At 42.1% G+C, this 24307-nt stretch overlaps 1 protein-coding gene across 1 annotated transcript; it reads left to right on the top strand.

Annotated features, from left to right (window-relative positions):
• The first annotated feature begins 763 nt into the window (after positions 1-763).
• LOC149274560 (olfactory receptor 5P76-like) lies at positions 764-1711 on the top strand. Its single transcript, XM_089505344.1, has one exon. The coding sequence runs from the start codon at positions 764-766 to the stop codon at positions 1709-1711; it is 948 nt and encodes a 315-aa protein (XP_089361470.1).
• The last annotated feature ends 22596 nt before the right edge of the window (positions 1712-24307 follow it).

Here is a 24307-nt window from a genome sequence, read left to right as displayed (position 1 = left end):
TCTCCTCTTCCATCCCCCCTCCCTCTCTCTCTCTCTCTCTCTCACACTTTCTCTCTCTCTCTTCTCACTGATCCCTTATATCTCTTCTGCGCTTCTCATATTTGAGATCCTTTGATCTTTCCTGCAAACCATTCACCTTTTTAGTTGCTCTCCTCTGAACTCTCTCCAATGTGTCCTTCTGGATAGATGGGGTCTTCAGAACTGTCCCCAACACTCTAGGTGAGGTCTGACCAGGAGTCTGTGGCAGAACCACCAACATATATTTCCACAATCCACAAGAAATTGCGTTAAATACCCAGAACATATTTTCCTGATTTCTTGAACCAGAAAAAGAGTTTCAACCATAAAATAGATATTTATTTGTTAATCTGAAACAATTTCATAAAGAGTGAAGATGAAGGCCTTGTGTTGAGGAACATAATGATCTCTTATACAGAAAAAGAATGTGAGGCTTATATGACACAACTCATGTTCATAGAGTAAGTAGTTGAGTCCCATCACGCCTTCAAAGGTCATTTCTTCTGATTTGGGGTCTTGAAAATATATTGTCCACTAAACTCTGTCCACTAACAGGCATCACAAGATGATGAGGAGCATTGCACTCTTTACACAGACCGCTCAAGCCGATGATGTCATTGTCTGCTCTAGTGTGGTCATGTTTAATCCTCTTTGGTGATCTTCAATTTGAGATCCCATGAAATAATTGAATAGTCCAAACAACATGTAAAATATATGTTTTTGTTTTTTTTTCTCTGTCCAGACGATGTATCCACCCAATCGTACAATCATCACCGAGTTCTTCCTTTTGGGATTCCAGAATCTTCACGTTTTAAAGATTCCATTTTTCATTCTTCTCCTTAAAATATATATCATAACAATTACCGGAAACGTTCTCATCATCTTCTTGATATCTACCGTTCCCTCCTTACACTCCCCCATGTACTTCTTCCTCTGCCATTTGTCTTTCTGTGATGTCTTCTTCACCACCAACATTGTCCCCAACATGCTCCACATTATTTTGGAAGATGGTGGCACCGTTTCGGTTTTTGGCTGCCTCACCCAACTTCAGATGTTTGGTTTCTGCGGTACGGCTGAGTGTTATATCCTCACCGTGATGTCCTACGACCGGTATCTAGCCATATGTAAACCACTCCATTATTCGTCCATCATGGGACTGAAGTCCTGCCTCAATCTGGTCATCGCATCATCGTCCCTCGGGTTTCTGTTCGCTTCAATATCTCGTCTGCTGTTAGGTAGCTTAGATTTCTGTGACCGTAACATAATTGACCATTTTTTCTGCGATTTTCTCCCTATTCTAGAACTTTCCTGCTCAGACACCTTTGTTGTTGAAATGGAAGCCTTTATGGTCATCCCATTCATCGTTCTCTTTCCGTTCGTGTTTGTCATCGTCACGTACGTCTATATCTTCATCACCATCCTTGGAATCTCTTCCACCACCGGGAGACAGAAGACCTTCTCCACGTGTAGTTCCCATTTGGCCATCGTGTGTTCGTTTTACGGAACTCTAATTAGCATTTATTTGAGTCCATCTAGAGGATACGCATTAAATATTAACAAGTTCACCTCTCTTCTGTACACCGTGGTCACCCCGTTGTTTAACCCCATCATATATAGCCTAAGGAACCAGGAAATCAGAAGAGCATTTAATACGTTCCATCGAGATACCAAGGTCACCAAAGACGTTCTTTGAGATTGCCGATTCCGTGGGTCCAGATTCCCAATACCAACGTCCCTTAACCCCATTATCCTGATCCAACTCAACCAGGCCAGACCCCTCCACCTAGTGGATGATGCGGTTTACAGAATCAGATTTAAATTAAGTTACAATTACTTACATAGAAACATGGAATCTGTGTGCAGATCAGACCCCCCCATTCCGTCCTTAATCAGTCGTTGGTCTCATCTTAGAATCAGGAGCCGTATGTCTATCCCATGCATGTTTAAATCCCCTCACTGTATTACCTGCTACCGCTTCTGCTGGGAGGCTTTTCCACGTATCCACCACCCTCTCAGTAAAGTGAACTACTTATAGATAATAAATAGATTCAATATTCAGTTGGATTATTATGGATTCCTCTGTGTTGATATGCGATCGCATGGGACTTAAGTTGTCTTAAATTGTCATGTGACGCTACGAAATATGACGGCGCTTTAAAAACTCAATAAATAATATTAAAAATATATTTCTCTTTTATGTCGCTTTCTGTCCCATAATATGAATATGGTAATTAATACCGATTCAGGCCCCGGCCCGGCTAATAGCCCTGATCCAGTCTCTGTATGAATGACGTGCGGCCATTTCCGTGCCGGGATAAGACGTTATGGTTGCCACGCTGTTGCCAAATCATTACTTGGTGATATTGATGTTGGGGGAGATGGCAGACGTGATCGCTGTCCTCTCTTGAATGATTTTCACCTTTTTTTCCCCTATTTTCACTATTAACCTGAAATGTCTAATAAACCGGGGGGGGGGGATGATACTCGGCCCCCGCAGAGCCGGCGGTCAGTGATTGGGGGTCGCAGTAAACTGTAGTGTTTTGGGTTCGTGCTCGGAGATCGGGCTGACCGATGACCGGCTGCCGGCCCCTCTTCTACCGACAGGAGGCGGCATGGAGTCCGTGTGAAGAGAACAGATGCATCACGTATGATCATATGATATCCGTGTTGCCTGCCGTGTTCACAAAGCCCCCGCTTCATTTATTACATATTAAGGGTCTCACGGATTCTCACGACCAGGAATGTATGTCCGATGGCAGCTGCTCGCTCCAGCAAGGAAGGGGTAAAACGATTACACACCTACGCCGGTGCTCTGCACTCCAGCACGGAAGGGGTTAAACGATTACACACATACGCCGGTGCTCTGCACTCCAGCACTGAAGGGGTTAAATAACCACAGACACCCCCATTCCGTGCCATCCGCACGGGCTCTCCCAATCCTACTGCACCCGACGCGCGGGGGCCACACGAAGCCGCGTCACCTGACCCTCACACCAGCCTTAGAGCTTTGCTGCCGCCGGCCCCATTTCCCCGCCTGCTGCGGAATCTGAATTTATTACCCAAAAAAATCGAGACGCCGTTAAAAACTGCAACTAATATTCAGAAAAAACAGCGCAATAAAAAATCAGACGGAGAGAATTTACAGAAAAATCCCGTCGGGTCTGCGTTTGTTTTTTCCGGGTTTCTCTCCCGCGTTCTCTTCCCGGAAACGTCCGGCGATGAGGAGGATTTTCCCGCCGTCCATCGAAGCGGCCGCCGAGCTTCTTACTCCCTCTTTTTCCGCCCCGATGTGCTCTTCTATTCTGGTACCAAGCGGATTAAGTCGTCCTTCCTCCATATTCTGTTCTTCAGTAGATGGCGAGCATTATTATTATTTATTGGTTTATATAGCGCCGTCATATTCCGCGGCGCAGTACAAAGCTTAATGAGCAGATTGACTTTAAATTGTTTGTTTTTCCTCCCCTTTGGGAATAAACGACCCCCCTCCCCCTTTAGATGAAGAAGAGAGGGGGGTATTTAGCGGGTTAAACGATATAAAATGCAGCAAAAACGCCGAAAACAAACATCAGATTTATCTAAAAACAAAACCAAAAAAATACCAAAATATCACCTGCGCCCCTTATAAGTGAATTGGAATAAACGCCGTGATATGACCTTATATGGAAATATAAATATTTACTTTCCAATTTCTCTGCATCCTCCATCACCATAGTGATGAAAATCTCCGCAGGGTGTGATTTATACATTATTCGGGGTGGGGGGGTGGAAAACTATTTCTTCAACGAATACATTTGTTTAAATCCGTAAATATATTAAAACAATTTGCTTTTTGTGCGTATTTTAACCCTTTACTTGTAACTGTAATAGGGTCCTTCTGATTCGTATCTGGTAGATCTCCTGTCTCTCTTCCTTCCCTCCCTGGTTTGAAGCCCCTGTCTCTTTTCCCCTTATTCTTTGGAAGGGGGTTCTCCAGGGACCGCCCACCGACGTCAGCGGGACCGCCCACTGACATCACGGGACCACCCACCGACGCCAGGGGGACCGCCCACTGACATCACGGGACCACCCACCGACATCAGCGGGACCACCCACCGACATCACGGGACCGCCCACTGACATCACGGGACCACCCACCGACACCAGGTGGACTGCCCACCGACATCACAGGACCACCCACCGACATCAGCGAGACCACCCACTGACATCACGGGACCGCCCACCGACGTGTTATTGTGCTTAAAGTGGTCTCTTCTGTGTTCTTTACTATTTATAGTTGTATATTTGGGGTCTCTGTCTGTATTCTGAAATCTACGTGATCTCTGCGTGTTCGGCGTGGCTCGGGGTTCTCTCTGTTGTGTAAATATTTATTATTATTACGTTTATTAAACGCCCTCATTTTATCATTTTTTAACACCATTTTTTAATCATCTTTGTCTCACATTTACCGTATTTACTCGATTATAAGAAGAGGTTTTCTTAAGATGCAAAAGCTCTGAAAAATACCCCTCGTCTTCTACCCCTCGTCTTCCACCCCTCGTCTTCTACCCCTCGTCTTCCACCCCTCGTCTTATACCCCTCGTCTTCTACCCCTCGTCTTCTACCCCTCGTCTTCCACCCCTCGTCTTCTACCCTTTCGTCTTATACCCCTCGTCTTATACCCCTCGTCTTCTACCCCTCGTCTTATAAGGTCACATGACACCAGCGCTCTGTCATAGAAGCCCCGGCTGTGCATCAGAGGTTGTGCACGCGCACCGCGCAGGCATCTGCCGGCTGCCCCCACCACACACCGGGGAGTCTGGGGTACGAGGAACGAGTCTGGGGAAGCATTGGTAAGTCGGGGGGGTGCGGGGTGGCATATGGGGGGATATAAGGCATTCCTGTAGGCAGAGTGGCATATAAGGGGTTAAAAGGCATATCTGGGGGGCAGAGTGCCATACAGGGGGTATATGGCATATCAGGGGGCAGAGTGGCAAGCATGGGGCAGATGCGCATAACTGGGGGGCAGGTTGGCAAATAAAAAGAAATAAACAAAAAAAAACATCTTTCTCAATCGTAGTTTTTATTAAATATGAAAAAATTGTTTACATGAATGAATATTTACGAGGGAAACTTTTTTCCTATAGTCTTGTATTCAGGCTTTTTCTTTTTTTCCTTAATAAATATTCACATGGGGGGGGGGTCGTCTTATAATCGGGCCGATGCGGTATTTGTGTCGTTTAATATCTCGTCCTCCTCCTTCTGCCCGAAAGTCGTTCCTAACCGTCCCGTCGTTATATGGGAAGTGATCGCTTCTGCCGATATTCCCTGCGACTGATTCCACAGCGCCAACGAAACGTCATTCAAAAAAAGGCTCTGGCCACGAAGGGGTTAAGTTGGCTGCGTGATGTCATCGCGTTCTCTGCAGCCAAACTGTCATCTCTCGGTAACCGCGTCTCTCGGTAACACAGCGCGGCGTTGATGTCCGTATGATGTCATAATCCGCCCGGCTCCGTGTATCCGGGGCTGGCAGCCGCAGTCCTGCACTTGCGAGAGCGACGAGCGACGAGCGACAGGGATCCGCTGGGCGTCACTCGAGAGAGCGCAGAGTTTCTTCAGAGGTAGAGAGAGAATCGGAGGGAGAGAGATGCTGCTGAACACCGTGAGTTTACTTAGTGGGACAGAGGCGTCAGTCTGGGCAGAGCTTTACGTTACTGAGAGAGGGGTAGATAAGTGGAACAGCCTCCCGGCAGAAGTGGTAGAGGGTAATACAGTGAGGGTATTAAACACGCATGGGATAGACATACAGCTCCTGAATCTAAGACGACAGACGGACTAGACGGGGGGGAGCGGGGGGATCAGCCGGTGGGTTCTGTGTTCGGGAGGTTGCTGGGCGATGGATCTCAGGGCCTGATGGGGTGAGTGATGGTACATATGTCTGCATTGGCTCCGCGTGATGATACTGACGCTGTGTCTCGATGTTTTAGCGCCGAGTCCCGCCCCCCCTGGCCTGGGACATGGAAGGCGATGGATTCGCAGACACCTTAGAGCCATTGAAGCATCTGTACGAGGGGATGCGCACCGTGGAGACCCTGCTTCAGGCCAACCTGCAGGAAGTGGTGAGCGCCGACCCTTTCTGTTGCCCTTTTATTGTTTTTTCTCCCCAGTTTTCCCGCAGACTTTCGGCCTCCGGATTTAACCCTTTGTCTTTCTTTTTCCCCGGGAAGTTCGATGACATGGAGCTGGGAGAAGGAGCAGCAGGCGGGGCGACCGCCGATAAACAGCACGAGGATCAGGTAAATAAACACCTTTATTACCCGCTTTCCTATTTACTAACACGATATCATCATACAGACAGCGAGGGGTTAACCCGGCATCGCAGTATTACATGGCGTTATTATGTGTGGATTTATATAGCGCCATCATATTCCGTGGCGCTGTACAATGGGCACACAGGACATAACGTGCAGCGCATCACGTGACAGTTTGGACGAGGAGGCGAGGGCTCTGCTGAAGAGCTTACAATCTAAAAGAGGCTGATCTGTATCCAAGAACACTCAACAGTCTCTGCTTTGTCTCTGTTGTTTAGCTCCGGCTGTCGGCCCCCTCGGCCGGGGAGTGGAGCGGCGGGGGTTTTTCCGAGGTGGTGCTGATGGTGAATAGTTTATGTAACTCGATGTCCAGGATCGGGGAGATGTTACAGGAGACGCAGCGGACGGCAGTGAGTGCGGCCCTTACGCCTCTCGCTTCTCTTATCACTCGCTTTTCTGCACACTCCTCTTCATTTAACCCTTTCTCCTTCTCTCTCTCGCCGTCAGTCCCTCGCAGTTGACCCAGGAGATGGCGGAGCAGGCGGCGCAGCCAGCGATAAAGAGACCGAAGAGCGCGGGGATCAGGTAAACCCCCTCTCTAAATATAAACCCGCAGCGCCTGCGCACGCACTCTATACTCTCTCCACCAGTCCTGGTTGCCCCACCTGGTTGCCCCACCTTTGCAGCCAGTGGGGGTCAGAGGTCACATGGGAAGGTCCTCTGATGTGTAGGAATCCCACCGGGTCTAACAAGACCCTCTGCGCACATGTGCAGAAAGCTCTCCTATGAGTGCATTCTGCTTAGCGATTGGCTGATTAAAAAACTGGAGGTGGTGAGCGCTGCAGCTCTGGGGCTGCAGCTTCTTTTAGAGGTAAGTGACACTTAATTATTTGTTTATTTGACCGAACGCGTCTAACCGGATATATCTTATGTGTAGATTTCTGCGGAGCCTCCACTAGAAACATCCCGCGAGGAAGAAGCTGCAGGAAAGAAGAGCAAGACACCCAAAGCTGCTTTCTGGAGACGCCTCTTCTGCTTCTGTGGACCTAAAAAAATATCCGCGGCCGTCAACCCCGAAGCAGAGGCTCCCGTTACCAGCCGTCCTCCCGAGCCCCTGAAAAAGGGGGAGAAAGCCAGCAGACCCCCAAAACCCAGCTGGTACTGCCGCATTTTCAAGAACAAGAAGACTTGAGGAGCCAGCGAGGTCACCAAACCCCAAGGAGGAGAAGAAGGAGGAGAAGGCTTGAGGAGCCAGCGAGGTCACCAAACCCCAAGGAGGAGAAGGCTTGAGGAAACAATAAGGTCCTCAAACCCCAAGGAGGAGAAGAAGGAGGAGAAAGCTTGAGGAGCCAGCGAGGTCACCAAAACCCAAGAAGGAGAAGAAGGAGGAGAAGGCCTGAGGAACCATTGAGGTCCTCAAACCCTAAGGAGGAGAAGAAGGAGGAGATAGTTAGATGTTTTGTGATTATTATTGAATAAATATTTATGAAGCCGACCTCTCTCCTCCGCCCCCTTTAAGAGACTGTTGCCAAGAAAATAATATTTTTTGGGGGGAGAATTTTTTGTATAATACAAAATAAATTCATTTTACATTAAAATTACTAATAAATATACGGGTGATACCTACTTCATTTTGTGTGATCAATATTATGTTCTATTCTTCTCTTTCTTTGATTATTTTTTTTATCACAAAACTTTTGTGGTATCTTAAAATGTAGGTTTTGGTAAAAAAATAAAAAAATAAAGGAATTTTACATTAAAATTACTAATAACTTAATTTCTCAATATTATGTCCTGTTCTTCTCCTTCTTTGATTATTTTTTTATCCAAAACTTTAAGTTTTGGTGAAAAACAAAAGGAAGAAATGTTTAAATTAAAATTACTAATAAAGGCGCGGGTGATACCAACTTAATTTTAGAGAATTTACCAATTTTATGTTCTGTTCTTCGCCTTCTTTGATTATTTTGTTTATCCAAAAACTTTTTAATAATAATAATAATAATAATAATTAAAAAAGAAATGAATTTGAAAATAAAAGTTATAATGAAGATACTTTCTCGGCCTCTTTAATTTGGTCCTTGTGGAATTAAACCCTTTAAGGACAACGAAAGTTTCTTAGTTATAAAAATCTCCTTTCATCACCGAGCGAGCACCAGAGAGAAGAATATGTCCTGCTTTCTTCACAACTACCTGTATGTACTTTACTCCGCTTTTTTATTATGAATTAGTGATTAAAGTTAATTTTTTTTTTCTTATGTAAAGGTGCTGTTCCCCTAATACGGCTGAATTTAACACCTTTGTAACCATAGATTGCCTTAAAAACCTTATTCTCAGCAGTTAAATTTTACAAATAATCAGCTATTATCATAAAAAATTTGAAAAAAAATAATAAAAATAATATTTTTCATGAAGATGATATATGTAATTTTAAAATTTTTTTTTTCTTATTTATTTAAGAAAATAATAATTTTCTGGGTGGCAGTTGGGGTTGCAGGGCTTGGAGCAGCACATGTATGTTTATCTAAACTACTTTAAGATGCAGAAGCGGATACATTTAAAGGAATGTATTGTAAGGAGGTGGTGGTAGATAAGTGGTACAGCTTCCCAGCACAGGTGGTAGAGGGTAATACAGTGAGGGTATTAAACAAGCATGGGATAGACATACGGCTCCTGAATCTAAGACGAGGCCAACGACTGATTAAGGTTTGAGTCTTTACAGCAGGAGAAACGGGGGATCTATTTAAAATATGTAACGTGATGAATAATAATAATAATAATAATAATAATAATTATTATTATTATTATAATAATAATAATAATAATAATAATGTATATTTACACGTAATGCAGATATTTTTATTGGGTTTCAGAGGCTATACGGATTCATTACATTCCTGAAGACAGATGTATCTGCAGAACGAGTATGGTCATCTTTATAAATAATAATATATAAAAAATAATATATCCACCGGCCGTTACTAATGTTGTTTTGTTTTAAAGGCGCAGTACCATTAACATTTTGGACACTCAAAAAGTCATTTGCCGTTTGTGTTGTGAAAGTCAGTTATCATATAACTGTAATTTACTGAATAAATTGACTAAATTTACTAAATAAATTAATTATATGTATTTTGTTTATTAATTGGGTGGGATATTTAAGATAAGAGAGTAAAAAAAAACATTTCTGCAGCCTAAACTACAATAAAGAATATTATTATTATTAGTATTATTATGATTATTAATATTATTATTAATAATACTAATAATATTACATTTCTACATCCTAAAATAAAAAATAATAAATAATAATAAACTATTATTATTATTAAAATTACATTCCTGCAGCCTAAACTACAATAAAAAAAATAACAATAAAAATAATAATCATTATTATTAAAATTACATTCCTGCAGCCTAAACTACAATAAATAATAATAATAATTATGATTATTATTATTACAATTACATTTCTGCAGCCTAAACTACAATAAAAAAAATAACAATAAAAATAATAATTATTATTATTATTAAAATTATATTCCTGCAGCCTAAACTACAATAAACAATAATAATAAAATCTCTCAGCATGTTAATCTGAAAATAAAATAACTTGTTTTTCTTAATTGATTATCATACCATAAAAAAATATCCCATTTTGATATTTATATATCGAAAATACAATGCCCCACCCCTATCCATAGAATTATTAAGCCCCACATAGAATATTTTTTAACATGGTGGATAGGACGTACTTGAGGAGAGCAATGCTTGGGCTTCCTGGCGTATGGGTTGGGGGAACGAGAGGCACCCGCTGACATCCCTATGTTAACGGGGAGTCCGCGGAACCCCTGTTATTATTATTATGGTTTTTATTATAGAAAGGGTGGATTTTCAAACTTATAAACTTTCAGCGAGGAGGTTTAAGCCCACACAGAGAAAGTATAAGTCTATCTGGAGCATCAGGCCATGGACCAAGTAAGGTTTGAGGTCTTGCAGCAGCTGGCAAAGTGATCAAATTAGGTAGAGTCACAGGAGCCAGGAGTCCTTAACTGGGATCCCCGGCCATTTTACTGGGGTTCTTCATGGATCCTTTGGGAATACTCCTAGGAACCACCCAATCAGAAGCACTCGACCATCAGGAGTCATATTATAGAAAGTAGTCTTTTTTTATGGAACCTAATATCTTAAGTGGTGGCTTTGTCCACCCAATAAAATACTCATATTGAGTTTAGATGAATGACAACTGATTAGGATCAATAGGAAGGTAATAAAACCACAAATAATTACTAAAATGGGGCATCAGAACAAATAAGCCAATGAACAGAGAGATTTCCACAAAGCAACCAATCAGGAGAGGAAGATTATGGCACACTCAAGGTTAGTAAAGGATTCCATCTCATGGGAGAAGTCGACCACTCAGTAGCATCTTTCTTCTCCATGTTATGGTCCGTGTGATTTGGTTGGTTGATAGATTGCATGTTTCTTAAAATAATCCCCAAAACATGCATACCACCATTTTCTCTTTTATTTATCAAGGTTCCTATAAATGCCACGGTTGGGTTTTCCCCATAATTGAATGTATCGCTGTATAGTAAAGCACAGGTGATTGGCCAACACTTACCCTAGAAACCATGGGCTTTCAATGAAACCCACTTTCTACTAGACGATGAGGTGGTGTAGCACGTCCTGAGAAAACAGGAAGTCTGAAAAGAAATACGATTTCAGAAAACAGGAAAATGCCTGTGAGGGGTAAATCAGTTATAACGTATACAAACCAGGGGAGCTTTGGGTCAGGAGTTTAATTGAGGGAGAGTTTTATGACGCAATAGGAAGAATTATAAGGAGGAGGAGTTATATGCAGTAATAGGAGGAGTTATATGCAGTAAAAGGAGGAGTTATAGGGAGGATTATATGTAGTAATAGGAGGGGTTATATGCAGTAAAAGGAGGAGTTATATGAGTAATAGGAGGAGTTATAGGGAGGATTATATGGAGTAATAGGTGGAGTTATAGGGAGGGTTATATGAGTAACAGGAGGAGTTATAGGGATGGTTATATGCAGTAATAGGAGGGGTTATTGCAGTAAAAGGAGGAGTTATATGAGTAATAGGAGGAGTTATAGGGAGGATTATATGGAGTAATAGGTGGAGTTATAGGGAGGGTTATATGAGTAACAGGAGGAGTTATAGGGATGGTTATATGCAGTAATAGGAGGGGTTATTGCAGTAAAAGGAGGAGTTATATGGAGGATTATATGCAGTAATAGGAGGAGTTATATGCAGTAAAAGGAGGAGTTATAGGGAGGATTATATGGAGTAATAGGAGGAGTTATAGGGAGGGTTATATGAGTAATAGGAGGAGTTATAGGGGGGTTATATGAGTAATAGGAGGAGTTATAGGGAGCGGTATATGGAGAAATAGGAGGAACATTATATGCAGTAATAGGACGAGTTATAGGGAGAGTTAAATGGAATAATATGATTGGTTATAAGGAGGGTAACATGGCGTAATAGGATTAGTCATAGGGAGGGTTATATTAAGTAGTTGAGGGAGTTATAGGGCGGTTATGTGGAGTAATACAAGGAGTTATAGGTAGGGTTTTGCAGTTAGGTCCACTCACCATAAACACCAAAGCCCCCAGTATTACAGCTTTCATCTTGGCGTCCATGTCCATAGGAAACTGGATGATCACAAAATTTTTCCTCCTTTCCATTGTCTTCTTTATCTGAACCACTGGATGGGACCCATTCACACTAAGTATCTGATGTAGGATAAAGTCACTGATCAGCATTTCTGCTAGCACGGAATTGTGTTCTTTTGGGCAGTATTGGGCATAGAAGTGGGTTGCATCAGTGTGTGTAGGTGTGTGTTTGTAGGTAAATATGTGTTAGTGTATGGGGATAGAGTGAGTGTTGGTGTGTTAGCGTATGGCACTAGTGTGTGTGCATTAGTATGGTGTTAGAGTATGTGTGTTATTGTATGGTTCTAAAGTAGGTGTGTGTGTTAGCTCATGGTGACAGAGTGCATGTGCATATGGTGTTAGGGTGAGTGTGTAAGTGTAGGGTGCCAGAGCGAGTGTGTGTGTTAGTGTCGTGTTAGAGTGAGTGTGTAGGCACAGGTATTTTAGTAATGTGGGGGAGGCATGGTGGGCGCTAGAGAAATCCTGCACCTGGACCCCAGTAACCCTAGGCTCACTTCTTGGGTGCAGGTTGAGCAAGAGAAGGATAATGGGACACTTTGTTGGTTTAGTATCCATTAACCTCACACACACCTTGATGGAGTCACCCTGGAGTAAGTCGGGGGTCACCTCAGCAGTGAGTTTCACCTCATGGTACATGTCCTGAATGTAAAACATCATCTTCCCAAGTCCGTAGAAGACGTTCACATATCCGATACAGAGCTGAGGATTAACTCTAATTTCCATCTGCAAAAGAGAGAGCCAACCGATGGAAACTGATCTCCCTGTAATTGTATTTATATGCCACTCTGCCCCCTGATATGCCTTATAACCCCTTAAATGCCACTCTGTCCCCAGACTTGAGGGATGCATCCCTAGTTCCCCTTGCTCCAGACTCCCTGGTGTCAGGTGGGGGCAAACGGTGGACGTCTGCACGAAGCGTGTAGACAACCTCGCTGCTACCCGGCACTTCCGCCATGGCTTCTATGACGGAGCACTGGAAGGTCATGTGATGCTGTTGCTTCGCCATAGAAGCCCCAGCAGCACTATGGTGCCTATGCACATCGCGCTCACCGGCTGCCAGAGAGGAGGATCTGTGGGGGATCTGGATCTTAGTCTTATAGTCAGACCTCTATTTGAGGTCCAATTATAAGACGAGGGGTATTTTTCAGAGTATCTTCTTCAAGCTAATACAGTATATGATTTACATCAAAATAAAGAAGTTCTGCTCCCCCCCCCGTCTAGTCGCCCGTTTCTCCTGCTGTAACGACTCAAACCTTAATCAGTCGTTGGTCTCGTCTTAGATTCAGGAGCCGTATGTCTATCCCATGCACGTTTAATACCCTCACTGTATTACCCTCTGTCACGGAAGCCTCCGTGCAATGGGCTCCTGGAGGGGACTGAGTGCCAGCCTCCTTACTACAGACTATGGGCCCTGGTAAAGAGGGCCACGTTATCCTTTTGTGTGTTATTAATAAAAATGTATTTTATTATTTCCTAACTATTTACACAGCACACTAAGGTCTGGGAGATAATCTAATCAAGACAATGTGTATTCCTTATGTTAGTGGCGTCTGTATCCTTCTGCATTGTTAATCCCTTTACTGCCCCTGTTGTCTCTGGGAGGCAGATTAAGGGGGCGGTTTGTATCCCAATATTTTTTTATGTTAATATGTGTTTTGCTGGATATATCCAGCCGTCTGTCTAAAATAAATCAGTTCTCCTCTTGTTGTACCTAAAGACTAGTCTTGCCTGGTTATTTGGGTACCGGATTGCGATATCTCTGCTTGGGGATATTGCCTACGGATTGCGGGGAATGACTGTCCTGAAGGGAGAAGTCGCTCTTGGCAGAGAGGACAACCTGAGGTCCCTGGTCGGTCCATCACACCCTCTACCGCTTCCCCTGGGAGGTTGCTACACTTATCTACCACAGTAAAGTAAAACTTACATGACTTGTCCTGCAACAAAGTTGCAAGGCTCAGCCAATAAGGACAGGGGACGCTGACAAGCCATTAGGCCTAGGCCAGCAGTCATGTCCCCCTTCCTTACTGGTCTGGGGGCCCCTTTACATCTAAACCCCTCTAGTTTTAGATTATGACCTCTTGCTCTAACATGTCTTCCCCCATTTCGTTCTCACGTAGCCATGTCCGTTTCGGGGTGTATAATTTAACGGCGCTCACATCTGAAAAAGGCTGTCCGCAGCTGTCGCCTGTCATTCGGAGATAAACGATGCTTTCCAAGCTGTTTTTCAACTTAGCGGTCAAAGAGGATGCACAGGAGCCGCGTTCGTGTACGTTGATGTAGAAGAGTCTTTGTCCTTCTGTGGTCTGGAAAACTTAAGAGAGAAAACTCTATGTTTTTTTTCGTAAAGTATATTTTTGGTTAGCTGGGATAAAATTTCATTTGTTGGCCCCCAAACTCTCCCCATTCCCAGCCATGCACTCTATTCATCTACCAGTGACCATCTTCAGGACCGAAGTTACGAAGGACGTAAAGTCCTTCTGATGAAGAAATGTAGAACCCTGTACAGGACGCCACAAAGGACAGGGAACACGGCAAGGAACACCGGGGACGGAGTGAGGAGCCGAGATCCTCAGATGTATAACGGAAAGAGGGCAAAGGTACATAAAATACAAGCTGTGGAGAGGAGATCAACTCCAGGCGGACCTCTCAAAGGGGCAGTTTGCAGGGCTGGGGCCGAATCCTGACAGATACCCTCATAGAAAAGAAGGGCATCAAGGGAAGCAAGAGGGAAGATGGGCAGAGGTATCTGAATCTGCCATCCTAAATAATAACAGTTGACGATTTAGGGAACTTTCTGTGGAGCTGCCCCGCACTCACTGGGATGATCATGGGAGACCAGAAGACTCTCAGAAGCCAAATTCTTGCAGTAGTACTGTAGTACCAATTTATTACGGGTCATATTTTCCAGTGTAATTATAACCAGGCCGGGCTGGCACCCTCTGGCCCCATTGGCCCCTTGTGCTCAAATCCCCCCCGTTTCTCACATACACACTGGCACATAAATTTACATAAACTCTCTCACACATACACACTCACTTTTACACACACTTACACACACATACACTAACACATGCCTACACATACTCAGTAACACACACACACACACACTCACACATGCTAACACACTTTCAGAAACACTTACACATACTATTGCCCACCTGCCCCATACTATTGCCCACCTGCCCCACAGGTCAGCCCACCTCTGATTATAACATTCCCTGAAATTGTCATCTCGTATATAACCCATGGAAATGGGGCAAACGCATCACCTTGTCCCCTATGTATAAATGATCTTACCATTTTTCCATAATATTACTTCATTGACCTAAAAGCATAGAAAATAGTGATTATCCATCGCTTTCCAAAAATGTGTCTAGAGGTCGAAACCAGAAGTAAAGTGGAACTTAATCTGAACTTGTCCCCTTCTCAAAACACACACGCACGTTACAGTCTATACAATAAATATGTCACGTTTCCAGATCAAAATATCAATATATGTGTATTAGAAACCCACTTTAAATCCATTTCTTCTTTCCTGTGCATGATTATTCCTCCCCATCAAGCTACCTCTCCCTTATTGTTATGCTGCTGATTTTTGTTGATTGGTTAAGTGTAAGTGTAGGGGAGATGAGAAGAGAGAACTTCCACCTTTTGCCTGGCAGTGGGTTTTGGGCCACCCCACCCTAAATACCCCTTTAATACCCAAATGACAACACCGACAGAGAGTTTAAGGTTGGATATTTCTTGTGACATCTATATTAAATAGTATGTGTAACCTTAACAAGAGGTTCAAGTCCTGGAGGGTATCTTCTCGCCACATTTGTGATCCGAGGCTGGGTCTGGATTGGTCTTGTTGGATACATCTTAACTACCTATAAAAATATAGTAGAAGTTAATCAGAACGAGGCTCCCCCTCGTCTAGTCGCCCATTTTTCCTGCTGTAACGACTCAAACCTTAATCAGTCGTTGGTCTCGTCTTACCTTCAGGAGCCGTATGTCTATCCCATGCTTGTTTAAATCTCTGTATTACCCTCTACCACTTCTGCTGGGAGGCTGCTCCACTTATCTACACCATCTCGGTAAAGTAAAACCTACCTAAGACCATGATGAATTGCATTTCCTGCCATATTGGTTTGAACAAAATTCACAGGGCTTTTTTCATTTGGAATTTGTTGTCACTCATTCACCTACTCACGCTCATTCGCTATCTCCCAAGTTCCTACCTCCAACAGTCAACTACAGTCTCTGTCTCTACTTCTCCATCTCCTTTAACACAACTCCTGCATCACCTCCTAAAGCGGTCAGGGCCGGACTGGGGTTGGCGAGATGAAAAGAGCTATAAAGATTAAAATGAGATAAACAAAAAAAAAAGACAATTCCAGAAAGAGTTCCAAACGTTTCACATGACATGTCACGGACCCATTCCTCACTGTGTCAACTAGAACACCCGAGGCTTCTACTCCGCGGCGTCTCACCTGTTAGTTAACATTTTTTTAAAAAGAAAGGAAAAGAAGGCGATAAAGGTGGAGATAAGCATTGGATGTACTATAAAAAAGTTTGAACTCACAGATCCGATCAGGATATCCTGAAACCTTTCCGTAGGCCTTCTTACTGCTAGTAGATGACTCCGTTTCCCAGGCAGTAAGTATGACCACTCAGTAGATACCAAACTCTTCGTTATTTAGCTCCAGGGACAATAAGGAACTGGGATCATCCCTCCCATGACCTTAAACTATACAATCAGGCAGGTCCATAGCGATAAAAAAAAAACAACCTCTGCATACATTAAATATTGCGCAATCACAATAATGATAGATAATCCATCAAAAAGTGTAGACGTCTCATTAGATTCAAAAAGTTCCACCCTGCCACATCTCGGACGTCCCGAAAAAATCTGGAGCACTCCAGGGAGCACTCAGAGCCAGTTTCCATGACGAATGCATATTTAAGATTATTTTGGGGGGGGTGGACTCTAATTTATTTGACTGCATGAAAGTAGGTGCAGGCGTTCTCTAGTTATTGGAGTTCTTCTCATAGCCCCTGCCGCATCTACTAAAAGCAGGGAGCATACTACAGTATGCTTCTCGCATATGTAGATAAGATCTCATTTATGGCCCCCATACTTTTGGGCATGGTACATCATGCCTTAAAAAAACAGAATATTAGGTATGGTCAATACAGTAGATACCCTAAATTCTGAATATTTTATTTTTTTTATTCTTTTTAATGACAATATACGTATTTTGTACTTTGGATTGGAAGACAAGTTTCTCGACTAGCGGTAAGCAGTAGAGAAAAGAAGGTTTGTACATTAAGTTTTAGGATGTCCTTTGAGGGTAGCACTTTAATGCTGGTAACCTGGTAATCATCCCAAAAATTTGTATGGAACTCTAGGGAGTAGATTTATTAATCTGAGGAGGTCAATGGTAATACGGACTGTGTTGGTCCAAGAGAAGATGTCTTTATTTAAAGGTGATACCCTTTATTGGGAGAACGTGGACAAAAAATGTAGATGTCCCACAGGCTTTTGAGACGTCGGAGGTCTATTTGTCCATCTGAAGGGCAACGCCAAGTGATGTTCCATCGTGTCTCCAAGGTGGCCACCCAATAAAGACAAAGGAACAAAGTACAACCATGTAAGGTTTATTCCATCAATGTACACAAAGCAGCAAACAAGGAGTGCGTTTCACATCAACAGAAGCTTAATCGTCATCAAAAACATTCCTGGTTTCATTTTAATGGCTGGTAGCTTAAAGCAGCACTAGGAACAAAATGCCTAGTCCTGCTGAATACCCATCCCCAGACATAATGATTTAATCATGTTGAATTTTTGCTGGGAACACTTAAGTAGTAAGAAGGTATATATGTTGTCAAACTTAATTTGACAGGTGCCCCGCCCCTTTGTGGGAGGAGTTAACAAACCTCATTTTAGCCACGCCCCCCAGTAAAATCTCGTCAAACTTAATTTGACAGATGCCACGCCCCCTTTGATCTTGAATAACCGCGCCCTTTTTTATACACGATTGATTTCATTCAATTTCTGATTATAAACCTATTTAATTATAATGAATTAAACACACACCTTTTGTTATACGTATCTGGTCTCATTCACCGTACCAAAATACGATTAATAACCCTTTTGGACACGTATCTGGTCTCATTCACCGTACCAAAATACGATTAATAACCCTTTTGGACACGTATCTGGTCTCATTCACCGTACCAAAATACGATTAATAACCCTTTTGGACACGTATCTGGTCTCATTCACCGTACCAAAATACGTTAATATTAGGTATTTTATATGTTGCTACATGTTTTTACAAATAGTGGGCATATTTATAACTGAAAGAGGGTTTGAATAAAAAAACAGAAAAGAAAAATTTCTACAGATACAAACAGTTACAATGATTAGGGTTTGAATAAAAAAACAGAAAAGAAAAATTTCTACAGAAACAAACAGTTACAATGATTAGGGTTTGAATAAAAAAACAGAAAAGAAAAATTTCTACAGATACAAACAGTTACAATGATTAGGGTTTGATTAAAAAAACAGAAAAGAAAAATTTCTACAGATACAAACAGTTACAATGATTAGGGTTTGAATAAAAAACCAGAAAATAAACATTTCTACAGAAACAATTAGTTACAATGATTAGGGTTTGAATAAAAAAAACAGAAAATAAACATTTCTACAGAAACAAACAGATACAATGATTAGGGTTTGAATAAAAAACAGAAAAGAAAATTTTCATCTTCAGTAACTGCCTTACCAGAAATACACGACTTCTTACCTCCACAATGCGTAGTTAGAGAATGAACTAAACCCGATCACTACAGGAGACAAAACTCAACAACACATAGGACATGTTACTTGAGCAACAGATAGCTCTGTCTTACTACCTATGACCTATCAACTAACAATGACTAGTTTATCCTATTATTAATGAGTCATCACGAGCCTAAAATGATGTGACGCTACTAATGACCTATCATAAACCTAAACAATCACTAGGTTGTCCTATTATCAATGAACCGTCTAGAGCCTAAAGGCATGGTTAACAATTAATAGGAACATCTGTGGATATTCGGATGAAACAAAAGGTTGTTTGAAAACTATATACATTTTATATAAAGACAGTATAAAGCATGGCACAAAATACATTGTGTAATAATCATAATAAGTTAATGCAAAAAATATACTTAACACCAAAAGAAACTGCTAGCTTTGGCAGTATTGAGAAACTGTTTCAGGCAACCCAAACACCCGGATTAAAAAGATCAGCGGTTAAAGAATGGTTGACAGAACAAGACACGTATACATTACACAAACCTGTAAGAAAAAATTTTAAACGTAATATGATTTGTGTCTCCGACATCGATGGTCAATGGCAAGCGGATCTTGTCTCAATGATCGAATTTGCAAAATACAACAGCGGAATAAAATATATTCTGACCGTTATAGACGTATTATCCAAATATGCTTGGGCCGTAGTTTTGAGGACTAAAACGGGAAAAAGCGTCGCAGATGCCTTTAAGACTATATTTCAGGAAGGCCGTGTACCTCAAAAGTTACAAACAGACAGAGGAAAAGAATTCCTAAACAGAGATGTAAATGCATTATTAAAAAACTACAGAATCCTACATTTTGTGACAAATAACACCGTGAAAGCGGCGATTGTAGAACGCTTTAACAGAACTCTAAAATCCAAAATGTGGCGCTATTTCACCTCTCGTAACACATACCGATATATAGATGTTCTCCCCGACCTAATATTTAGTTATAACCACACCGCACATCGGACAATACGCTGCACCCCAGCTGAGGTTTCGAGGGATAACAGTCTAACCGTATGGAAAACTGTTTATGGCGATTATTTCAAGAGTAAAAGGATTACACCGACACTGAAAATTGGAGATCAGGTCAGAATATCTAAATACAAAGGTATTTTTGATAAAGGATACGAACAGACTTTCACAGATGAAATATTTACAGTGTACGGTATAAATACCAAAGGTGTAAAACCACTTTATATATTAAAAGATTGTAACGGTGAACCTATTGAGGGGTCATTTTATGGAGTTGTAATTTGTAATCTATCCCTCGGGCTCTTAAAAAGTACCATGTAGTTAGTGTTTAAGTTTATTGTTCTGCTTTTTTTACCTTGGCAAAACACATTCTGAACAAGGTATATGATACTTAGGTTTCTGTGATGAACATATTTGGTGAAAGCTTTCTCAATTTCAGAACTTTCACTCGCGGCTTCCATTAGATCATCAACAACAACCAAATTTACTCTGCTAGGTGGGAACAAATCGTCATCACTAAATGTTTGCGGTAAACCCTCAATAAACCGAATATACGGTATAGTACGTGTTAATTCATCGTACAGGGGTTGCCAACAGGCATAAAACCAGACAATGTTATCAGGAATATGCGACAATAAAGATGAAACATTTTGTAAAAGCTGTTTAACAAAAAAACTTTTTCCCGAACTAGAAGGCCCTGCTAAAATGCATGAAAAGGGGTGTTGTAAACGTGTATCCATTGTATCCACGTGTATCAGTAGCCGTATGGTAGGGTAGTAAAATTATCTGTTAAAAGTCTCTTGGTATAGACACACTTTTGTGTTTTATGAAGCCGTCGTGTTTCTATCTGCCAACACAATTTGTTTCTGACGATACCCGAATGGCGGACTAAAATTCGTTTCTGTTTGTCAGGGTCAGAGTTGTGGGGGTAGTCCAGTACCAAGTCTTTTAAACTGTCAAAATGTATCAGTCGTGCGTTGTTGGCATTCAGGGTTATACCTTTCACCTTCAGAGTTGTCTTACCCGTCGTCAATTTATAACCGTAAGTCTTGGGGCCGGTAGATACAAACTCAGTTATGTATGTATCCTCGGGTATCTCGCTAGTCAATTCACCTAGATAGTCACCCAGTGACGGAGTCCACTCACCATCTTTGCTGACAAAAATAACAGAGTCAGTGTCATGATAAAGACATCTCTCATTCAATTTGTCCAAAACATTATACAACTCTAACCGTGCGTAGGCAGTTGTGAAACAAGCGATAAAGATGTTTGTATTACGAGCCGTACTGTGACACCCCTCAGCATACTTCCAACCGAGCATAGCTGTTTCATCGTTGACAAAATTTAAAGAGGACACATCGTATTGGGGTAAAAATGTATAGGCAAAAAGCTCATCGGGGTCGGTTACTATACTTGTGGTCTGTAAATTTGATTTCTGGCCAAATTTACCCCATAAAGAGTTTAAAAACAGTTTAGCAATCTGTCTTTTTGCAGGGTTGACCTCTATCTTTTCAGGTCTTAACCGTACATCCTCTTTTGCATAATAGTCCATGATGTATTTTTGTTTTGTCTCCTGGTTTGTGCACCAGCTCGGGTACCGCGAGGCCTCCTGCTTATCCCTAAGATGGACTTTTATATAGTCTTCAAACAATCTGCTAGTAAACCTTGGGAAATGCCAAATTTCAAATATTTCACCCAGCCTGTACCCCTTTGTCAACGCTTGTTGTATTTCAACGGTACACCAAGTACCCGTGAGAGCCCGCTCCTCATCCGTATGCGCACAAATAATTGTTTGGCTACTGTTAGCGCATTTGTGGCATAATGGAAACATTAGTTTACCGTTCATCTTAACAGGTAAAACAGGGAAGAATAAGCCTCTAGGTGGGTAGACTTTTACTTTGGCAATACCAAAGTAGCTGTCAAAAGATTTAAAATTTTCAAAAATAATCTCCGGGTGACCGATGGGGTATGTTTTTGTTTTATTAACAAAGGGGTATAGACTAGTGAAATCATAATAGTGTATGGTCTCACCGGGAGCCGCTTTGTGGTACAGCTTAACAGCGTTTGTGCGGCCGCCGTAGAGAGCATCGCGAGGTTCCATAGGCTGCGGGAATTTTTGTTTAAGAATAAATTCCTGTACGCTCTGATCGGTCTCTATTAAGTGTTTCCACTCATGTTCCCACATCTCACGGACTTCATAACCCTGTTTTTTTAGAAAATGCGTTTTAATTTTAGTTTTATGGTTCAGCTGAGCGTAGGTTGTATTTGTAACGCTGTTAAAGTCCTTTTCGTTGTAGCACATGGGACAACCGTGGTAAAAGCAACCCTGAAATTCAAATGCTGTAGGCTTACCATTAATTAATGCATAACCATCCAAAAAATAGGAACCAACAGGTTTTTCACCACCTTGTAAGGCGTGCTGTATCGTGATGCCCTCTTTATGAGCGATATACATCAACCACTGTATAGACACTGTTGAAAACCGCTTCTTATTTCTATGATAGTTGTCAGCTGGCAAAATCGCTATAGTGTTTTCCGGTAAATATTTAAACCTGTACATGGCCATACACACAGAGGCTAAAGTTGTTAGCTGAAAAGGGTCAATGTATTCTTTGACTACCTCAGAGCCCAAGTCACCATTAATTACCCTTTTACTTGTTGTCATTTTGATTATACTAGCTCTGTAACGGATACAAGCCTGTTTGAGAATTTTAACATCTTCAATACAGTATTTTTTCAGTTCGTCTTCAAAGTTAAATCTACAATTATTGTTCTCACCGTACCAAATCATGAAGTCGTTTTTTTCATCAGGCATCATTTGATCATAACCATAATGATCTACAGAAGGCATAGGGCCAATATACTTTTGGTTTTGAGCGGTGTTAAAGAAATGTGGAAAATATCCTTTACAACCCTCAAAACCCAAAGCCTGCGGCAACTTACTAAGCTTCATGGGTAGAAAATTTAAAGAGTCTATGAATCTGATACCCAAGTCAGACACGGTTACACACAACAACTTCCCTCCTTGAGCGAGTAATTTTATTTCAATATTCTCCTTAATCATCTGGTTCACCACAAAATAGGCGTCATATCTGCCAGCATTATGGGCTATAAATGTGTAGTCACGAAATGGCGTATCTATAAATGTGGTGACAAAAGTTTCTAGACAAGATGGGCCCTGAAACTCCCAGTAGTTATCCCCCTCCAACTCTAATGCATAAGCGTAGTTGGGTATATGGACGCCGGTTTCCTGCATACACTCAAAATCATAAAAAATATATTTTTCAGTGGGCTCCTCTGGTGTGCATTTGCGCATGTAGCAGATGTGGCCGTCAAACGTATCTACAGGCGCGTAACATATTTGGCAAATTAATCCTTTGCATTCATGCTTAGACAAGTCAAGCCCTGGATATTAAGAGGAAGGGCTGCATGACTGGGCCTAGTCTAACAGAAAGCTTGTTGCCAGTCCTTAGGGGGTCAGATAAAGGACACCCTATGGGGTTCCCCGGCTGGTTGGGTGGGGTTTTTTGGCTGTCTATTTAGGTGACCCCCTTTTTCCCGCCGCTGGTCAGATACTTTGACCAGCGCTTAAAGCAGTGAATCCCCGCCCTCCCTCCCCTTTTTTACTTGTCTCCTTCTTAATTTTAATTTAGCTATGGCGGATGTTTTGAGATAGGTATGCTGTGTTTTATTGGTTGTTATACCATTCAGTTATGTGTATTTCAGTTTCTCCACGGGTTCAGTCCCTGGGGGAACTTTAAAGGGTAGGGTGTTCCGACCCAGCGGTCTCCGCATGGTATTTGGCGGGATATCCCTACAAAATGTTATCTGGTTTTAAAATGTGATGTATGCATAACCTATCTCATATCTTCTTTTATTTCTTTATTTGTCACAGTAATAAAGCGCTGTGGCCTTACACTTTTCCAACGACCTCATGTCTCACGTGTTTTATTTTATGTATTCAGCTGTATGTTATAGATAGTGCCCGAGTCATGTCTGTGTAATGGCCACAAGTGTCGCAATACTTTTTTTGCTTACAATCTATGGTGCCTGATGAAGCCAGGAGTAGATGCTGTTTTAAGCAATTGTATGAGCGACAAAATGTCCGACAGCGAGGACATCTAGGTACCTCAGTTTTCACATCTACACAATCCTGTCTGTGACAAGCCTTACAAAAATACATGCATGAATGGTTGTTTTTGTGCTGGAACGGTGTGTGACAGTAATCACAAAAATACCGTATTTGCTCGATTATAAGACGAGGTTTTTTTCAGAGCAAATGCTCTGAAAAATACCCCTTGTCTTCTAATCGGGGTCGTCTTCTAATCAGACCTCAAATAGAGTCTGATTAGGAGACTAAGATCCAGATCCCCCGCACCGCTGCAGGGGACCTGGATCCTCCTGTCTCACCCCCCCCCCATCATACACACACTTACCGGTGCTTCCTGCTGTATTGCCGGGGCAGCGGGTTGACGTCTACGCGATCCGTGTAG

The sequence above is a fragment of the Sceloporus occidentalis genome, unplaced genomic scaffold (assembly GCF_023333645.1).
Source record: "Sceloporus occidentalis isolate IW3139 unplaced genomic scaffold, rSceOcc1.0.p SCAF_324, whole genome shotgun sequence".
NCBI lineage: Eukaryota > Metazoa > Chordata > Lepidosauria > Squamata > Phrynosomatidae > Sceloporus > Sceloporus occidentalis.
The sequence above is the reverse complement of the archived record's forward strand: the minus strand, read 5'-3'. Positions and strand labels throughout refer to the sequence as shown.

Coding starts and splice junctions, on each gene's coding strand:
- LOC149274560 (XM_089505344.1), top strand. CDS start 764: ATGTATCCACCCAATCGTACAATCATCACCGAGTTCTTCCTTTTGGGA.